The sequence below is a fragment of the Nannobrachium achirus genome, assembly GCF_963921795.1.
Source record: "Nannobrachium achirus genome assembly, chromosome: 18".
In the NCBI taxonomy this organism is placed as follows: Eukaryota; Metazoa; Chordata; class Actinopteri; order Myctophiformes; family Myctophidae; genus Nannobrachium; species Nannobrachium achirus.
In genome coordinates this window covers 45249865-45265869 of record NC_137825.1, presented here as the reverse complement: position 1 = coordinate 45265869, position 16005 = coordinate 45249865, and the positions used below count along the sequence as shown (strand labels likewise).

At 43.8% G+C, this 16005-nt stretch overlaps 1 protein-coding gene across 2 annotated transcripts in view; it reads right to left on the bottom strand.

The window, feature by feature from the left end:
• Positions 1-16005, bottom strand: part of LOC308302755 (cytohesin-3-like) — a gene marked incomplete at its 5' end in the record, with an annotated part of 171421 nt that overhangs the window by 12855 nt on the left and 142561 nt on the right. For both annotated transcript variants that reach the window (XM_080747046.1, XM_080747045.1), the window contains 6 exons: positions 1527-1635; positions 2172-2256; positions 5528-5646; positions 7350-7416; positions 8444-8508; positions 9430-9512. In XM_080747046.1, coding sequence (XP_080603172.1) covers positions 1527-1635; positions 2172-2256; positions 5528-5646; positions 7350-7416; positions 8444-8508; positions 9430-9512 — 528 coding nt within the window. The remainder of the gene's footprint in view (positions 1-1526; positions 1636-2171; positions 2257-5527; positions 5647-7349; positions 7417-8443; positions 8509-9429; positions 9513-16005) is intronic.

The following is a 16005-nucleotide window of genomic DNA, read 5'->3' as shown; positions in this document are numbered from 1 at the left end:
ACTCTAACAGAATCCCCTTTAATGCCCATACATGGAGATCCCACATTTAACTTCATATGGGAATGCCATATCTGTGTGGCTGCTTCAGACAGTGATCTCCATGTATGGGCGTAAAAGGGATGTACCATATACAGTACATGGATCTCCATATATGGGTAACTGGTCCGATATACATCACTGGCCAGATGGCCAAGAATTGGCCAAGATGGCCAAGAATTGGCCATCTGACCAAATCTGGCCAAATCTGACCTTGCCCTAAAGGGCGAGGTCGCATGTCGCCCTGAGGCATCTTACTAGTGCACTCTCACCGTTACCCCCTCAAGGAACCATGAGGGTCCCTGGACCCCAATTTGAGACCCACTGGTGTAGCAGAGTGTTTCCAGTGAGCCAACATGCACAACTGACAAGAATGGTATCATCAGTATCATTGGTAACACCTATGAAGGAAGTTGGCTGCAAGGTAACCCCTTTACTCTCTGTCGACCCATTCTCCCTATCGATTGACCTGCAAAGGACAACATGCGACCATGCGTGACCACCCACAGTAGCCCTGATGTCTTGCTAGGAGCAACCAATTGATTCCTCTACAGGCCATTCATCATTTATTGACTTTGTTATTGTTGTTGTAGGGTTTCTTTTACCGCGGCAACGTGTATGGCCCCCGGCCTGTGATGTGGCTGGCTTAGTATTTACTGCTTCTTGAATAATGTAACATTACACCCCATGTTTGTTGAGGATGTTTCACTCCATCAACCTTTTCTGCCTGATTTATATTTAATTCGTGCCACACACAGGGGAAAAAAGAAAGAATCGGGAATCTATAGCTCCTGTGATGTTTTTTATTCATTGGCAGATTTTAATGGCATAATAATTGCACTAAAGGCTCTACTAAACAGTCCCTGAGTGCCCCCCTCCCTCCCATGTGAATATGGTCAACTGGACCAGGGTTACTGTGACTAAATGATACGCATGGGTGAACTAGATGCTTGATATCATTTTCCCAACCTTAACCCCTGCGTTTCTCTCTTTTTGCATATCTCTGCTGTCGGGGGCAAAAGCAGCTAACTCCAAAATGTTCATTTTTCTGAAAATGAAAACACTTCCAGCTCAAGTGGAGTTAGGAGGTTTTGGCTGAAGCGCTTTTTAATACTTTTCATTGGTTCAATATTATTTTTAAACAACAAAACAATCTAAAACCTGAAAAAATGAGTTAGCTGGTTTCTGCCGGACAGCGACGATATACAGTATTGTATATTGTGTATGATAATGTATCCACCTGTTTCCGTGGGAATTTACTGTAGAATTATGTGTGGGACACATCCGGAGAACAGCAGACATATAAGCTCACGTCGCGGCGCAGATGCAACCGGTGTGAGCTTGTACTGTAGATTGCACTCGGCTGCGACACCGGAACTGCCGCCCACTTTCTGCGCAATACTATCAGCTGGTACACGTTGCTCATATGAAGATGGTCTGGCGGCTACTTCATGTTCTCTAATAATGAATGAATTAGCTGAGGGACTCACCTGTTGACTGGAAGACTCCTGGGTTACACTGGCAGTAACGTGCAGCGAAGGCCTCCATCATACGGTCAATCTTCTGGGCCTCGCCGGGAAGACGGAAACTCCACAAGAACTGTCTGTACCAGAGAGGGTGAGGTGAGGAGAGGAGAGGTGAGGTGAGGTGAGGTGAGGTGAGGTGAGGTGAGGTGAGGTAGAGAAGAGAAGAGAAGAGAAGAGAAGAGAAGAGAAGAGAAGAGAAGAGAAGAGAAGAGAAGAGACTTCCATTATGGCACTGCAGATAGTCATTTTAATAAACAGAGTGACTGTGTGTGTATATATCGTCACTGTCGGGCAGAAACCTCGTATCTCCAAGTTTAGTTTTTTTTTTGTTAAGTAAAGCCCTGCTTCATCATGCAAGACTGCCGCACAAAACTAGTGAAAATAGCAGATCTACAAGCACACAACGCCTCGCACCGCGAGGCGTTGTGTGCTTGTAGATCGTCTATTTTCACTATCTTAAATAGTTTTTTAAATGATAAATATAAAATGAACACTCTTGGACATACAAGGTTTTCACCCGACGCTGACGATTATACAGTATATACGGTGCATACATAGTACATACATACATACAGTATGTTTGTTGCACAGAGGACCTGACCATCCCACTGACCTTAGTGCTTGGACAAGGTTGAGGTCTGCAAACTCGTGCAACTCCACAAACGCTTGGAGCACCTTAATGTTGAAGTCATCCCTGAGGAAAGAAAGAAAGAGTCATGATGAGTAAACTATGGAATGGTAATTCATTTAGAGAATGCTGTTAGTTTGTCCCTTCAAGCCAATGTTTTTATTTTGTGCTATTTATTTAAATAAATAGCAATATTATTCAGGGAATATCAAAATGACAGAGGGAAGGTAATCGGATCGTGGCATGAGCCCAGGAGAAGGGTGGGGGGGAAAACTATATTTTCTCCAAAAATACATTTCTCAGGCTGCATTCTCTTCTCCTTCCTGACATTCCTGTCATATTTCCGCTCTTGCTCATACGTGAGGGAGTGATGTGGAAGTCTGGAAGCAATTTCAACAGCTGGCCAAAGCTAGCGTTGGCCGCCGTGTACCTTGGGGGCTGTTCCGACTCCCCCTGAAACTTGTCACGGTGAATGGCGGGCGGTGTGCGGCGTCTGGCTGATGAGAACCAGCCCGACCAAATCCACACAGGGTCTTTTGTCGGAGATTTGTTTGACCAGCAAAGGGGTTTTTTAGGGGAAAAGTCAACAGCAGCTCTCAGGCTGCGGTCACCGCAACCCCTCTGATCTGGCTTGTTTTTACATCCTGATCCATGTTCCCTGGCCTCGACGCCCCTTTGTATTGCGTATCGTTGACACATTTCAGATGGCTGCCATATTATAGCCAGGAAATGGGGACGTTTGATGGAATTTTGGGAGTAGACTTTTTGTGTGTGTGTTTGTGCATGGGAAGACGCCACCGGGAGGTTTACAGAGCCCCAAAGTGCCGCAGCTTGCATCACAATAACATTGTTTGATTTCTTTTTTTTAGGGCTCGATCGCTCGGTCACTTACTCTGTATGTGCAAGAACCACTGGCTGCTTTGTGTGTTGTACTCTCCTCTCCAACTAAATATAAAGCACTCACATCCTAAAGTGTTTGTACGGGTCGGGGCCATCGGAGGAGAGGCAGAGGTTTGTTGCTACAGTTAAATGCATCGCAGATGTGCTCAGTTGTGGCCTGCTGTAGACTAACACAGCATGTAGCGCGAGAAGAAACTCGCAGCAAAGAAACGCGCCTCGGTGATTTTCTTGGGATACCTGTGTGACAGCACGGTATGGAACAATAAAAACAGGCCTGGAGCAACCTGATAATCTATCGCCCGCTCTATACTGTACTGTAGCTTCCCCCTCGATTACTTCCTTTCTTTCGCTACTACTACTACTTTAGTACTATTCTTTTGTTCCTCCGCCGCTATCCCTCTTCCATTGCACATACTTTCCATGTGTCCTCCCGGTGTTCCACTTCCCCTCTCTACCTCTTTCTCTCTCTACATTAACCTATTTAGGCCTGAAAAATACAAAAGAATGTTGTCTAAATCCTAACGGTTTTCTGAAAAACGTATGTTTCTATATGATCAGTTGCTGCTCAAACGTTTTAATGTCAAGGACCCCCAGAAATATATGTATTTGACCGCCGACCCCCATCTCAAAATATTTCGTTCCAGGGACCCCCCCCCCCAAGAAGACATACAAAAGTTTGCTTTAATAATATATATATTTAAAGATGTGCACAACATTTTCAAGATTTTTCAAAAATAGCAGATCTACAAGCTCGCAGCGCGGCACTCGGTGCCGCGCTGTGAGCTTGTAGATCTGCTATTTTTTAATAGTTAAAGCATAAGATAACGGTGAAAATCTAACGTAACAAAGATGCGTCGCCGGGCTTAACAGGTTAAAGCTGTAGCTGTAATTATACACAGCGTGTAATTATAGTCACCGGCTCCCGGCATCAACTCAATTAGTGATAATTACCGAGTGTAACCCGTCCACCTATGTTTACTGTGCTTCCCACTGAGCACATGGTGGCTCTTTGATGGTTCCCCCACAATGAGGCCGTGTAAAGCCTGCGTGAAAGAAAGGAGCCCCCATTGATGGAGTCCCCAGAGCTCCGCCTAAACCCTCCCACCCCCCCAAAACAGCCTTCATTCTCATCCAGCTGGCCCGATAGTGAGGCCGTTTCATTGTTTCACGGCGCTACCGATGCCCAATCCGCATGTTTTTTCCCGCCCGCAGGTAGGACAATACAGTCGCACATGTCCATTGATTCTTGTTTTTTCCTGAACTCAGGGATTGGAGTCAGGAAAGACACGGAGGAATTTTGTAAGACTATTTTTATACGGTCTTCTTATTATAGCGTCTTATTGTAGCGTCAGCGACGCAGTATAAAAAAAGAAGGATTGACAACAGGAAAGGCGGTAGGGAGAAGGGCACGACACGGGATCACGCGCCCCACTCAAACCAGTGAAAAATAGCAGATCTACAAGCTCACAGCGCGGCACCGAGTGCCGCGCTGTGAGCTTGTAGATCTGCTATTTTTGAAAAAACTTGTGAAAATGTGTGCAAATCTTTGAATATATGTATTTTCAAAGCAAACGTTTGTAACTCAAACTTTGCTTCTGGGTGGTCCCTGGAACTAGATATTTTGAAATGGGGGTCCGTGGCCAAATACATATCATTTTGGGGGTCCTTCACATGAAAAGGTTTGAGCACCACTGACATAACAGTCTCTCAAGAACAGACTAACTGAGCTCCAGTTAAGTGAAAAGGACCTTTTCTTTGACGATGGCTGGCCAGATTGCTGACATAGAAACATAGGTTTTTCAAAAAACCTTAGAAGGATTTAAAAGACACTTATAGAATCGGGTCAAAATTCTAATTTTCACGCTTTTTCAAAAATAGCAGATCTACAAGCTCGCAGCGCGGCACTCGGTGCCGCGCTGTGAGCTTGTATATCTGCTATTTTTTTTATATTTAATGCATTAAATATTGCGTCATAATGTGTTCAGGCGTAAATGGGTTAAAGTGAAGAAATTGACCCATAACTCCAAGGTGAACCGAAAAGGTCTTTGTGCGTGACTTTAACCAACTCATCCAGTTTTCCTCCGCCTGCTCTCTGACACCCTGGCCTGAGTTGTGTGCAGACCAGGGTGGGTCTGGTTTATGACCAGTCAGGTGCCCACACGGGCAGACTATCTACGCCGAGACACCCATGTCGCCATGGAGATTTGTACTCCGGGAGGCAAGGAGCGGGAACATGTCACATCTGCCCTTTTGGATCAATAAATCCCCAGCCATAATTTCCCCTCGGCGACAGGAGCCTTCTAATCAGACGGAGGGGGGGGGATAGTTCGTAAATCTTCCGTGAAGGGCATGGGTGAATGGGAACAGAAGGGGAAACATCTTCTTAGGGTGGCCCTGATAGATCGCTGGATAAAAGGACGGCTGGATAAAAACTTACCGCTCCCCCAGGTAGTCTCCGATGGCGGTCTTGTTGAGGCCCTCTCCCTTGTAGAGGAACTGGGAGATGTCTTCAGCGGTGTGCTGGAGGAGGTCGTTCTCCAGGAGGAACAGAATCCCCTGTGAAGTAGAGAGAGCAAGAGCAAGACGTCAGTTGACATACTTGAGATATAAGTACTGTATTATAATGTCACTATCTTGCAGAAACCTTGTATCTCTGTTTCAAACATTTTCGTAAAGTAAAGCCCTGCTTCATCATACAAGACTGTCGCACAAAACCAGTGAAAATAGCAGATCTACAAGCACACACCGCCTCGCCTTGGATAAATTCTCCAAAGACACAAAACACGAAGCGAGGCCTTTGCCTAACAGGACACTCTGGAGATGCCATTCATGGCCAGTTTTTGGGATACAATACTGGAGGGGGAGGGTGTTCTGGTTAGCATTCACCAGCGTCGGCAGTTAGTATTTCACCAGGTTAGCAGTTAGCATTCACTAGCGTTAGTTTTACTGAGGCTAGGGTTAGGTTTAGGTTTAGGTGGTCGGAATAGCAATGTTTCGGAGTGCCGATGTATAAGCATACTGGAGAGGTTTCAAGCCACAAGTTTGCAGTTACAGAGGCATGACATTAATATATCTACGACTCATGACTCTTCATTGTTGCACGACTTATGTGGCAGCACAACAAGACCAATTTTACACATTTGAAAAGGCAGCCCTGAATTTCACGTGTCTCGCAGTCCTACAAGCATGAGCTCCAGCGCGCAAAGAACCCCAAAACTATGGCAGACGAAAGCACAGAGCCAGGTTGGTGGAAAGGAGCGTTCAAACATTCAATGTTATAATTGACAAACTAGTGTCCTGTCTTTAAAAAAAATGTTTTAGTCTTACACACATTTGACTGAGCTATTTGGTGTTCTGTAACCCAGTAGCATTATATCAAAATCTAAGTCACTCTTAGAGGCATATCCACTGGATTCAGGGCTGTATTAACCATTGGGCCAGTGGGGCCATTGCCAGGGGCCCTTGGCTCTTAGGGGCCCTTGGGGGAACTGGGCCACGTGGTCATTAACAATTTACTAAAGTTAAATGTATAGGTTAATTAAAAATCCAATGTGTGGGGCCCTCCTCTGTTGTCTACAGGTGCTTTCTTTTCCCACAGATGATCATCATGGCTTAAAATCTGAGCTGGGTAGTGCGAGTCGGGAGGGAGGGGGGGGTTATTGTGGAGGGTCGGGGGGCCCTAAAAAATGATAGGCCAGGGGCCCTCACTGGGGTTAATCCGTCCCTGACTGGATTTGGAGATGTCTGACATGAAGCTGGCAAATGAACTGATCCAAACAGATCATTTATGTCAGAAGAACAAGAAAAATGCTTCAAACAATGGTGGATCTGGATTTACAATCATCCTTCCTGTCCCGAATGGCTACGTTGCACTACAGCTTTTCCTGACCAGTTACGAACTGTGAGAGGGGAACAGTCATTCTTCAAAATAGGCAAAACTTAATCATCAAAAAGCTAGATTTTGGTGAAGTAGTGCACCAAGTGCTCCTTCGCAAGGAGGGAGGCGAGAAAGAGAACCAAAAGGGACACTTACGGGGCTGTATCTTAGAGTGTGTACGAATGGAAACAAATGGACCCGGGTCCTTACAGGTCCATTTGGTTAGTTTAAAATGAACACTGGATTTTACATTGTACCGGTAGATTGTCGGGGTCCGTGGCCTAATGCATATTACACTGGGGGTCCTTGAAATTAAAAACTTTGATAACCAGATCATTAGTGGGAATTCATTTGATTCACACACGCTATAAAAAAAGATTACCTTTTTGGGGTCCATGTTGAATTTCTTCCTGCCCATGGCAATCTGTTTGTTTCTCTGTGACGTTTTGCTGTAACATCATAAATACACTTTAGATATTTCATTCAGAAAGAAAACACGTGCACACATGCTATACACGCATGGTCCCGTGTATTCAATTCATCAACACATACCGGTATAAAGACAAACAACACTACAAGAGATATTTATAATACTATTTTATGCACCTGGGTCTAATAGACACACACATGTTACGTCTGGCAACAATACAATCTTTATTTGAGTGCATTACCCATTTTTTAACTCTTTATACTTAGCTGACTGGGGATCCCCAGCGGTATACTGACCATGAGACTGACAATGATACTGACCGTAATACTGGCATGATACTGACCATGATACTGACATGATAATGACCATGATACAGACATGATACTGACCATAATACTGACATGATACTGACATGATACTGACATGATACTGACATAATACTGACCATAATACTGACATGATACTGACATAATACTGACATGATACTGACATAATACTGACCATAATACTGACATGATACTGACATAATACTGACTATGATACTGACATAATACTGACTATGATACTGACATGATACTGACCATGATACTGACATGATACTGACATGATACTGACATAATACTGACTATGATACTGACATGATACTGACATAATACTGACTATGATACTGACATAATACTGACCATGATACTGACATGATACTGACATAATACTGACCATGATACTGACATGATACTGACATAATACTGACCATGATACTGACCATAATACTGGCATGATACTGACATGATACTGACCATGATACTGACCATAATACTGGCATGATACTGACATTATACTGACCATGATACTGACCATGATACTGACATAATACTGACATGATACGGACATGATACTGACATGATACTGACCATGATACTGACATGATACTGACCATGATACTGACCATAATACTGGCATGAAACTGACATCATACCGACCATGATACTGACATGATACTGACATGATAATGGCCATGATAGTAGCTAGAGTATGAATGAGTTTACCTCTCTCCAACACACGTTAGCTGCTCAATCTCCGTCATGACCTCAGCTATCTCAAACTTCAACCGCTGTGAGTGAGCAAGAGAGAGAGAGAGAAAGAGAGAGAGAGAGAGAGCTAAAATATTCGTATTGGTGAATGGTGTTCTCTCGTTGAGGGAAATGGGATTTGAGACCAGGCAAGGAAGATATTTACAGCACGTTATGAGAGTGCACAGTGAGTGGTGGGAAATTCATTAAATGAGCACACAAACTGAAATAGAAAGAAACAGTATCATCAATCTGAGAACCCATCGCCAAAAAAGGGAAAACAAAATGTTTTTCCTTTGAATTCGCGGAGCTCTGAATCTGTCTTGAGAGATTAGGTCATTATTGACTGTCAGCTGCAGTGTTGAATGTGACGAGGTAAACTGCAATTTGTACATGTATCACCTGCAGTATGTGAGTGAGTATGCTGCATTCACACTGAGAAAAGCCAAGCTAATGGTTTGCTTGGTAATTCAATGTATTCTCTATGCAAACCAGCTTTAAAAATGTCCAAGCTGGGAAAAAAGCTTGGACATTTTTAAAGCTGGTTTGCATAGAGAATACATTGAATTACCAAGCAAACCATTAGCTTGGCTTTTCGTAGTGTGAACGCAGCATAAGAGTCCTACAAATTACACCGATTGAGATTATAAAGACAAAAAACAAGGCCTGTAATAATCAGCAGAGCTATAATAATCATTGTAGGGATTCCTATGCATGCACAGTGCACGCAAGCGCACAGTTGCATAGGTATGGGATAGGGATTGTATCCTTAAATACATACAGATTAAACAATCGTTTGGTTAATCTTCAAGCTTAAACCCACTCTATTCTTGGGTTGTATTTGAATGACAATTCATGCACGCACACGCATACACACACACACACACACACACACACACACACACACACACGCATGTCGCACGCACGCGCACACACACACACGCACGCACACACAAACAAACCTCAATGTCATCCAGCAGCTCTCTCTTCCTGCGTCGGATGTTGGACAGCTCATCCCTCTCCTCCAGAGACAGGTCCTCGGGAACTGGAGAAGATCACAGAGAACATGGATGGGATCATTAACAGTCAACTACCTTTGAGCAAAGCAGCATTCCATCCAGCCCAGCAGCAGCTCTCACTCTCATCATCTACTATACGTAGAAAATGAAGATCACACAGGCTAAAAAGAAGGGATTTCTCACGCCTTGCGTTTCTGCTACAAACGTACAATAACGGGAACGGGGGGCCAATAGAAGAGAGGGGACGGCCTGAAGCTTACTTCGTGAATCGTGACTATACGCGGCACGTGAACCGTCCACACGAGAGAGGGAGAAACATCTCTAAAAGATTCATCCTCTCCGTGTAGCGATTGCTGCCGCTACCGAGGCTGTTTCACTACTGGGTCTGTTTCACCCAGTTGGACTGGAGCAACAGACATCAAAGGGCCAACATGTTCCTCTTAATTAGCCAGAGAAAGGCAGAAAGGGAAAGAGTCTTAATTATTCTACTTGAAAGTGTACGAGCCCTCCCCCCCGAAACCCCCACCCCTCTCTCTCTCTCTCGTTCATCCCACTCAGCTCAAGGGAATATTCTATTAATAAAACCAATCCAGATTAAGTTTCCGTTCATTAAAAGTGAATTTAGCAAATGAGCACTGCCTTTATTTAACCCTGAAATTGGCTTTGCAGGGTGAAAGGAGCGAGAGTGGAGAGCCCTCTTTTTTTCAACAGCTTCCTTTCACTATGTACCGGTACTGTACATAAAAATCAAACCTCGGTTCGAAGTGGAGCGGTGAATCTGAGCAGCTATACCGTGTGTGTGTGTGTGTGTGTGTGTGTGTGTGTGTGTGTGTGTGTGTGTGTGTGTGTGTGTGTGTGCCTGCACAACAGCGCCCCTCCTTTAACTTGTGTGTTGTGTGTGGCCACTCAAGGTATTGCCAGGCTACGGACATACCCAGCCAGCCAGCCAGCCAGCCAGCCAGCCACATAGCCAGCCAGCCACAGACATACCTGTCTATTGGGAGCGCTTTCACCGCTCCAAAAATATTAACTGTCAATCTGGTTTTGCGCTAATTAATTAATCTTTCAATGGCTTTATTTCATAGAGCTCTCTCTCTCTCTCTCTCTACCTGTAAGCCTATGAGTGCTTCTCTGGTTGTTGTTTTTTTTTTGTCTCTAGCCTACTGTATTTTAATCAAATTTCCCTCAATTTCATTTTCATTTGATCAATGCTCTGAACACACCAGTGTCTGGCAGCATGACCTTGTTACATTATGTCAGCTATGAGGCAGACAGGCTCTCCATATCTCTCAGCGGGGAAAAGGACACGTCTAATATTGCAGATATCAGATGTCTCTAATATCGCAGTGCTGCTCTACTATACCAGCTCCAAGTTGCAAAAGGATTCGGAAAGATACAAGTACTTTTTTAAAAAGCACTTTGTCGTTGTCGGGTGGAAACCTTGTATGTCCAAATACAGTTCGTTTAGTATTTATTATTTTAAAATGATTTAGACTAGTGAAAATAGCCGATCTACAAGCACACAACGCCTCGCGGTGCGAGGCGTTGTGTGCTTGTAGATCTGCTATTTTCACTACTTTTGTGCGGACGGCCTTGTGTGATGAAGCGGGGCTTATACATCGCGAAGAAACATGCACATTTGAAACTTGGAGATACAAGGTTTCTGCCCGACAGTGACGACTTGCTATCTCCAGGCAGAAAGGCATGTGCCAATTAAAGTAAAATACGGCCGCTAAGGTCCAGTGAGTGCATTGAGTGCACTTCCAAAATGGACTGTGATTCAGTTTATAAGAGGGATGAGTTCAGAGCGTATTGATATCTAGTGGTCTTTTGAAGTTCACACTAACAAAGAGACATAAAGACTATTCCCTGCTGTACGCTAGCACCATGGCTACGGTCAGGTAGACAGCGGCAGAGACTGTTGAGGGATTTCCTCTCTGTGAATAGGCCTCAAAAGAGACAATGGGAGCGGATGTGGACACACAATGAGCCCCGAATCCAGTGCAAAAAAATAAGGATGTTAATTAAGCCAGGTTAACCTCGGAATACCCTTGGTGTACTTATGCAACAGAATCACGACTGCTGTTAGCTATGAAGTCAATTATCACCTTAAATTAGTTTTTTTTTAAGAATGTTTCCTGTTTTTTCTTTCTACCACAGCATTTCAAAACAAAATGTGAATAAATGTCATTCTAGATTCTTCTGCAAATAATTATACGCTAAAATGAGGGCAGTAGCAGTAATTTCCGACTGAGCCGGTGCAATTTCCATATTGAAAGCGTTTTCTTACAGGGAAGGCATTCTAACAGGGTTATGCTGTGTCCTTGAGCTACAGCTCAAGTTGCATGCTGGGCTGGGTGGGAAAACAAACTTTCATTTCAGCCACACTGAATCTCAAATGCTCCTCTCTCATGTCCCCTCCTCCATACCTCCTCCTTGAGCATTGTATCAGCACTGGAAATGTGTCCACATTAGTTGATATGAAAATCACAATTCATTCAGACAAAATACATTCCCGCATTGTTTTGTTTTTGGTCATTATTGTGCGTTAGGGATGGGACGATACGCGATATTATCATTTATCGTGATTAAAAAACACTCGCGATAATCGTATCGTGGAGATTTAATTTATTGTGATATCGTCCTCTGTCATGCACTGGGATCAATTCACCTTTTATTTGCAGAGCTGCATTTCTGGTAGCACTTAACTGGTAAAAGGTACTTATAATATACGTACTTGATACAGTCTTTTTTCCAATCTCTATCAAATGTCTTTGCCAAAAAATAGCCTATCTACAAGCTCACAATTGCAACGCGTTGTGAGCTTGTAGATCGGCAATTTTTTGGCAAATGTTCTGCTTCAGGATAATGGTGTTTGATTATTGCGATAATATCGTAAATCGCGATTTCTTTTGTCACAATAATCGTGATATGAAGTTTACATATCGTCCCATGCCTATTGTGCGTCCTATAGGACAAATTCTGACGTCATTGTTTTACCCGGCGCCGGGAATTGCATATCCACAAACCCCTTGGCTGAAATAATGTGCACGATTAGAATCCGATTCCTCCCAAATCGAATGAGAAATGCTTGATGCTCCCTTTAAAAGCCTGCACACCGTCAATAGCAGTCTTAACGTGATCATCCACGGAACAGACCTCCGTTGCCGAATCTAATATATAGCTTGGACAAAGGTCACGTGATGCTACAACGAACTCGTAATTTGTAATAGTAGCTTTTAGCCCAATGACAATTTGGTTTAATGGTACTGAGCATCTCAACCGGGGTGGTCCACTAATTACATTGTTAACACTCCCCCCACCCCCCCCACCCCCACCCCCACCCCAACCACTCTGTGACTCAACTCATCCAGGAAATTAGTTCAGTGTCTTCAGTGAAGGAGTCATGGGGGGATATGCCTACCCACCCACCCACCTAAAGCCATCATGTTGTACCGAGCCAAAAAAAAGACACCCCGGTTGGTAATCTCTCAAATCAATGCCTTGGAGCCATTTCTTCACTGTACACAGAAACCGTGGCGTGGGACGTGGGTGGAGTATGACTACACACTAAAAAATGGTGGGTTGTTTTGGCTGGGTTAAGCCTATTGGGTTATTTAATTGGGTTGTTTTCATGCAAATGGGTATTCTGATAACCCAATTCGCTGAGTTATTTCTGTTGGGTATGGTGTTATTAGCTGTTGGGTTGTAATTTCCATAGAATTTGTTGAGTTATTTTGGACTACCCAACACGTTGGGTAAATACGTTGGTCACCATTGCTTTGCATAACAATGCAAAGCATGCTGGGTAAAGCATTTCCAGTGGCATTTTAAGCTTTTAGGAGCAAAAAATGCTAAATGTGTCAATGACACTGTGTGGATATGACACAGTGTCATATCCAAGTGTCTGCCAAGGCAAGCTGACTGACATTATGTCAGAATTTGATTTGTCAGTATTTGAGCTTCAACCATAAGCTAAAGTGCTAGGGTGCTAGGTTAGGGTTGAGCTCCCTCCCCCTAGAGGTGAATTTAGATGCAGAACCTTTGAGGACTCTTGAAGGTTTAGCCTCTGAGACCATGCTATTCTTCCATGTATTGTCTCAGTTTGGTAATGTCAATAAATTAGTTGATATTGTAACTTAACAGGGAAGATTAGCATAGGCTGAATCGCTTCGCCCATGCTTTGTGATAATGTGATTATTTAATTAAATTGACAACTATCAGTTGTACCGATGAAATTTCAATTTAAAAAAGGAACCACCAACATAATAGTAATATATAATAATGAGGAAATATAATACATTTTAAATAACCCAACACATTGGGTTATATGAATAACCCAACATGTTAGGTTAAATTAACCCAGCGATGGGTCGGTCCAATATTTAACCAGTGTTGGGTTGGGAAACAACCCAAATTGGGTTGTTTTTAACCCAGTGTTTTTCTGTGTGTAGTGTCAGATCTGCCAACAGTGGGTTGTGTGGGTTTTGAGGCTACCGACCTCAATTTGTGCACTGGCTCCATGTGAAGTCTTCACATAACACTGTGTGTAATTTACTACCAGAAAAGCAGACTCAGTTTTATTACCGGAGCTAACGATTTCTGCATCTCTCCAGATAGGCGACTAAAGATGAAAGATAAAACACTCAGGTCTCTCTCTCAAGTAAATGTCTGGTGTGTGTATACACAAAATCTGATTCTAATCGAGTGCCACTGTCTGAGATTGAGAGCTCTGTGTTTCTGTCGTTTTATCAGGCCATCCGGGTTGAGAGGGTGCAAAGATTGTGCTGGAAGATTTAAATGCCAACACGTGTAACGCCGAACGAGGGGTTCCAATGATCCTAAACCCCACCCCACCCTTTAATGAGCCATCAAAATCTACTTGTATAGGACTTAAAACCCCAGCCCATTCCTCACACCCAGAACAAACAACTGTTCAGTCCACCCACTCAAGGCTTTCACACAAAAGGGACACGTTACACCGCCATGACCTACATGCATCTAGGGCTGCAACTATAGATTATTTTGTTAGCGATTACTCCAATCGATTACTTACAAAACTCCATTCGCGATTATTTTTTATAATTGATTAAATCGATTAGTTCAATCAACTCTTGCACCCCTAGATGCAACTCTCTCTCTCTCACACACACACACACACACACACACACACACACACACACACACACACACACACACACACGCACATGCACATGCACGCGCAGCCACATATACACTGTATATAGACTCAGTTGTTTACTTGAGTTTGGTAACGTTTTAGTGACTATGGAGAAAATGCAAACAAACGCAAAATGGAAAAATAAAGCCATTGAGGGGAAGTGGTGTTCATGACATTTCCCATTAGGATAATCTCTCTCATGCTGTGCTCACTGTCCATTTCAGTCCCATCCATTCCGGCCACTTGTTGACATCCAGTAATAAAAAATCACACCCGTGTGAACTGAGCGGTGGTAGGGGGGGGGGGGGGGGTGCCTGTGTGTGTGTGTGTGTGTGTGTGTGTGTGTGTGTGTGTGTGTGTGTGTGTGTGTGTGTGTGTGTGTGTGTGTGTGTGTGTGTGTGTGTGTTGCAGTTGATGCTCAGGGCAGGCTAGACTCAACAGCACCTCTCTGGTCACCCAGGGTACTCAGGCTACACCAGAGGCTACATACAGACAGACAAACAGACACACACGGCCACGCTATGGAGACGGTGTGACCACCGCTCAAAAAGCCATTCGGAGGCCTTGGTACCGTGACTTTTACCCACAAAGACTGCAGCTCATCCCAGCCGGGGCGGAACCAGTAGCGATGTACTCAGGGCCCTGGGTGCTTTAACTATTGAAAAATAGCAGATATACAGATATACTTATACAGATATACCTGCTATTTTTTAAAAATCTTGAAAATCTTTTTTTTATTTTTTTTTTATTTTTTAAATGTTTCTATGTCAGTGGTGCTCAAACCTTTCATGTGAAGGACCCCCAAAATGATATGTATTTGGCCACGGACCCCGATCTCAAAATATTTAGTTCCAGGGACCCTCCAGAAGCAAAATTCGCTTAAAAGATACATATATTCAAAGATTTGCACACATATTTTTCAAAAATAGCAGATCTACAAGCTCGCAGCGCGGCACTCGGTGCCGTGCTGTGAGCTTGTATATCTGCTATTTTTCAATAGTTTAAGTATAAAATAATGAAGGCCCCTCCACCTTGGGCCCTAGTAACTCAGTCCCACTCCCCCCCCCCCCCCCTTGTGACGCCCCTGGATGTACTTGAGCAGTGGAGCTCAGTGAGAACAAATCCTATGCTCACTTAAACCACGGGCCCTGTTCCCCGGCTTTCACTGACTTGTGAGAGAGAGAGAGAGAGAGAGGGATTTGGACAGATCTTTGGCCTAATACCAGTGACACTCTGGTAATGTCTTTTAAAGTAGAGAAACGTGAGAGGGGATATAACCTTGTTAGCCTCTTTGACCGTGCAGTATTCAATGACTTATGTGTCAGTCAAACATTCTGTCA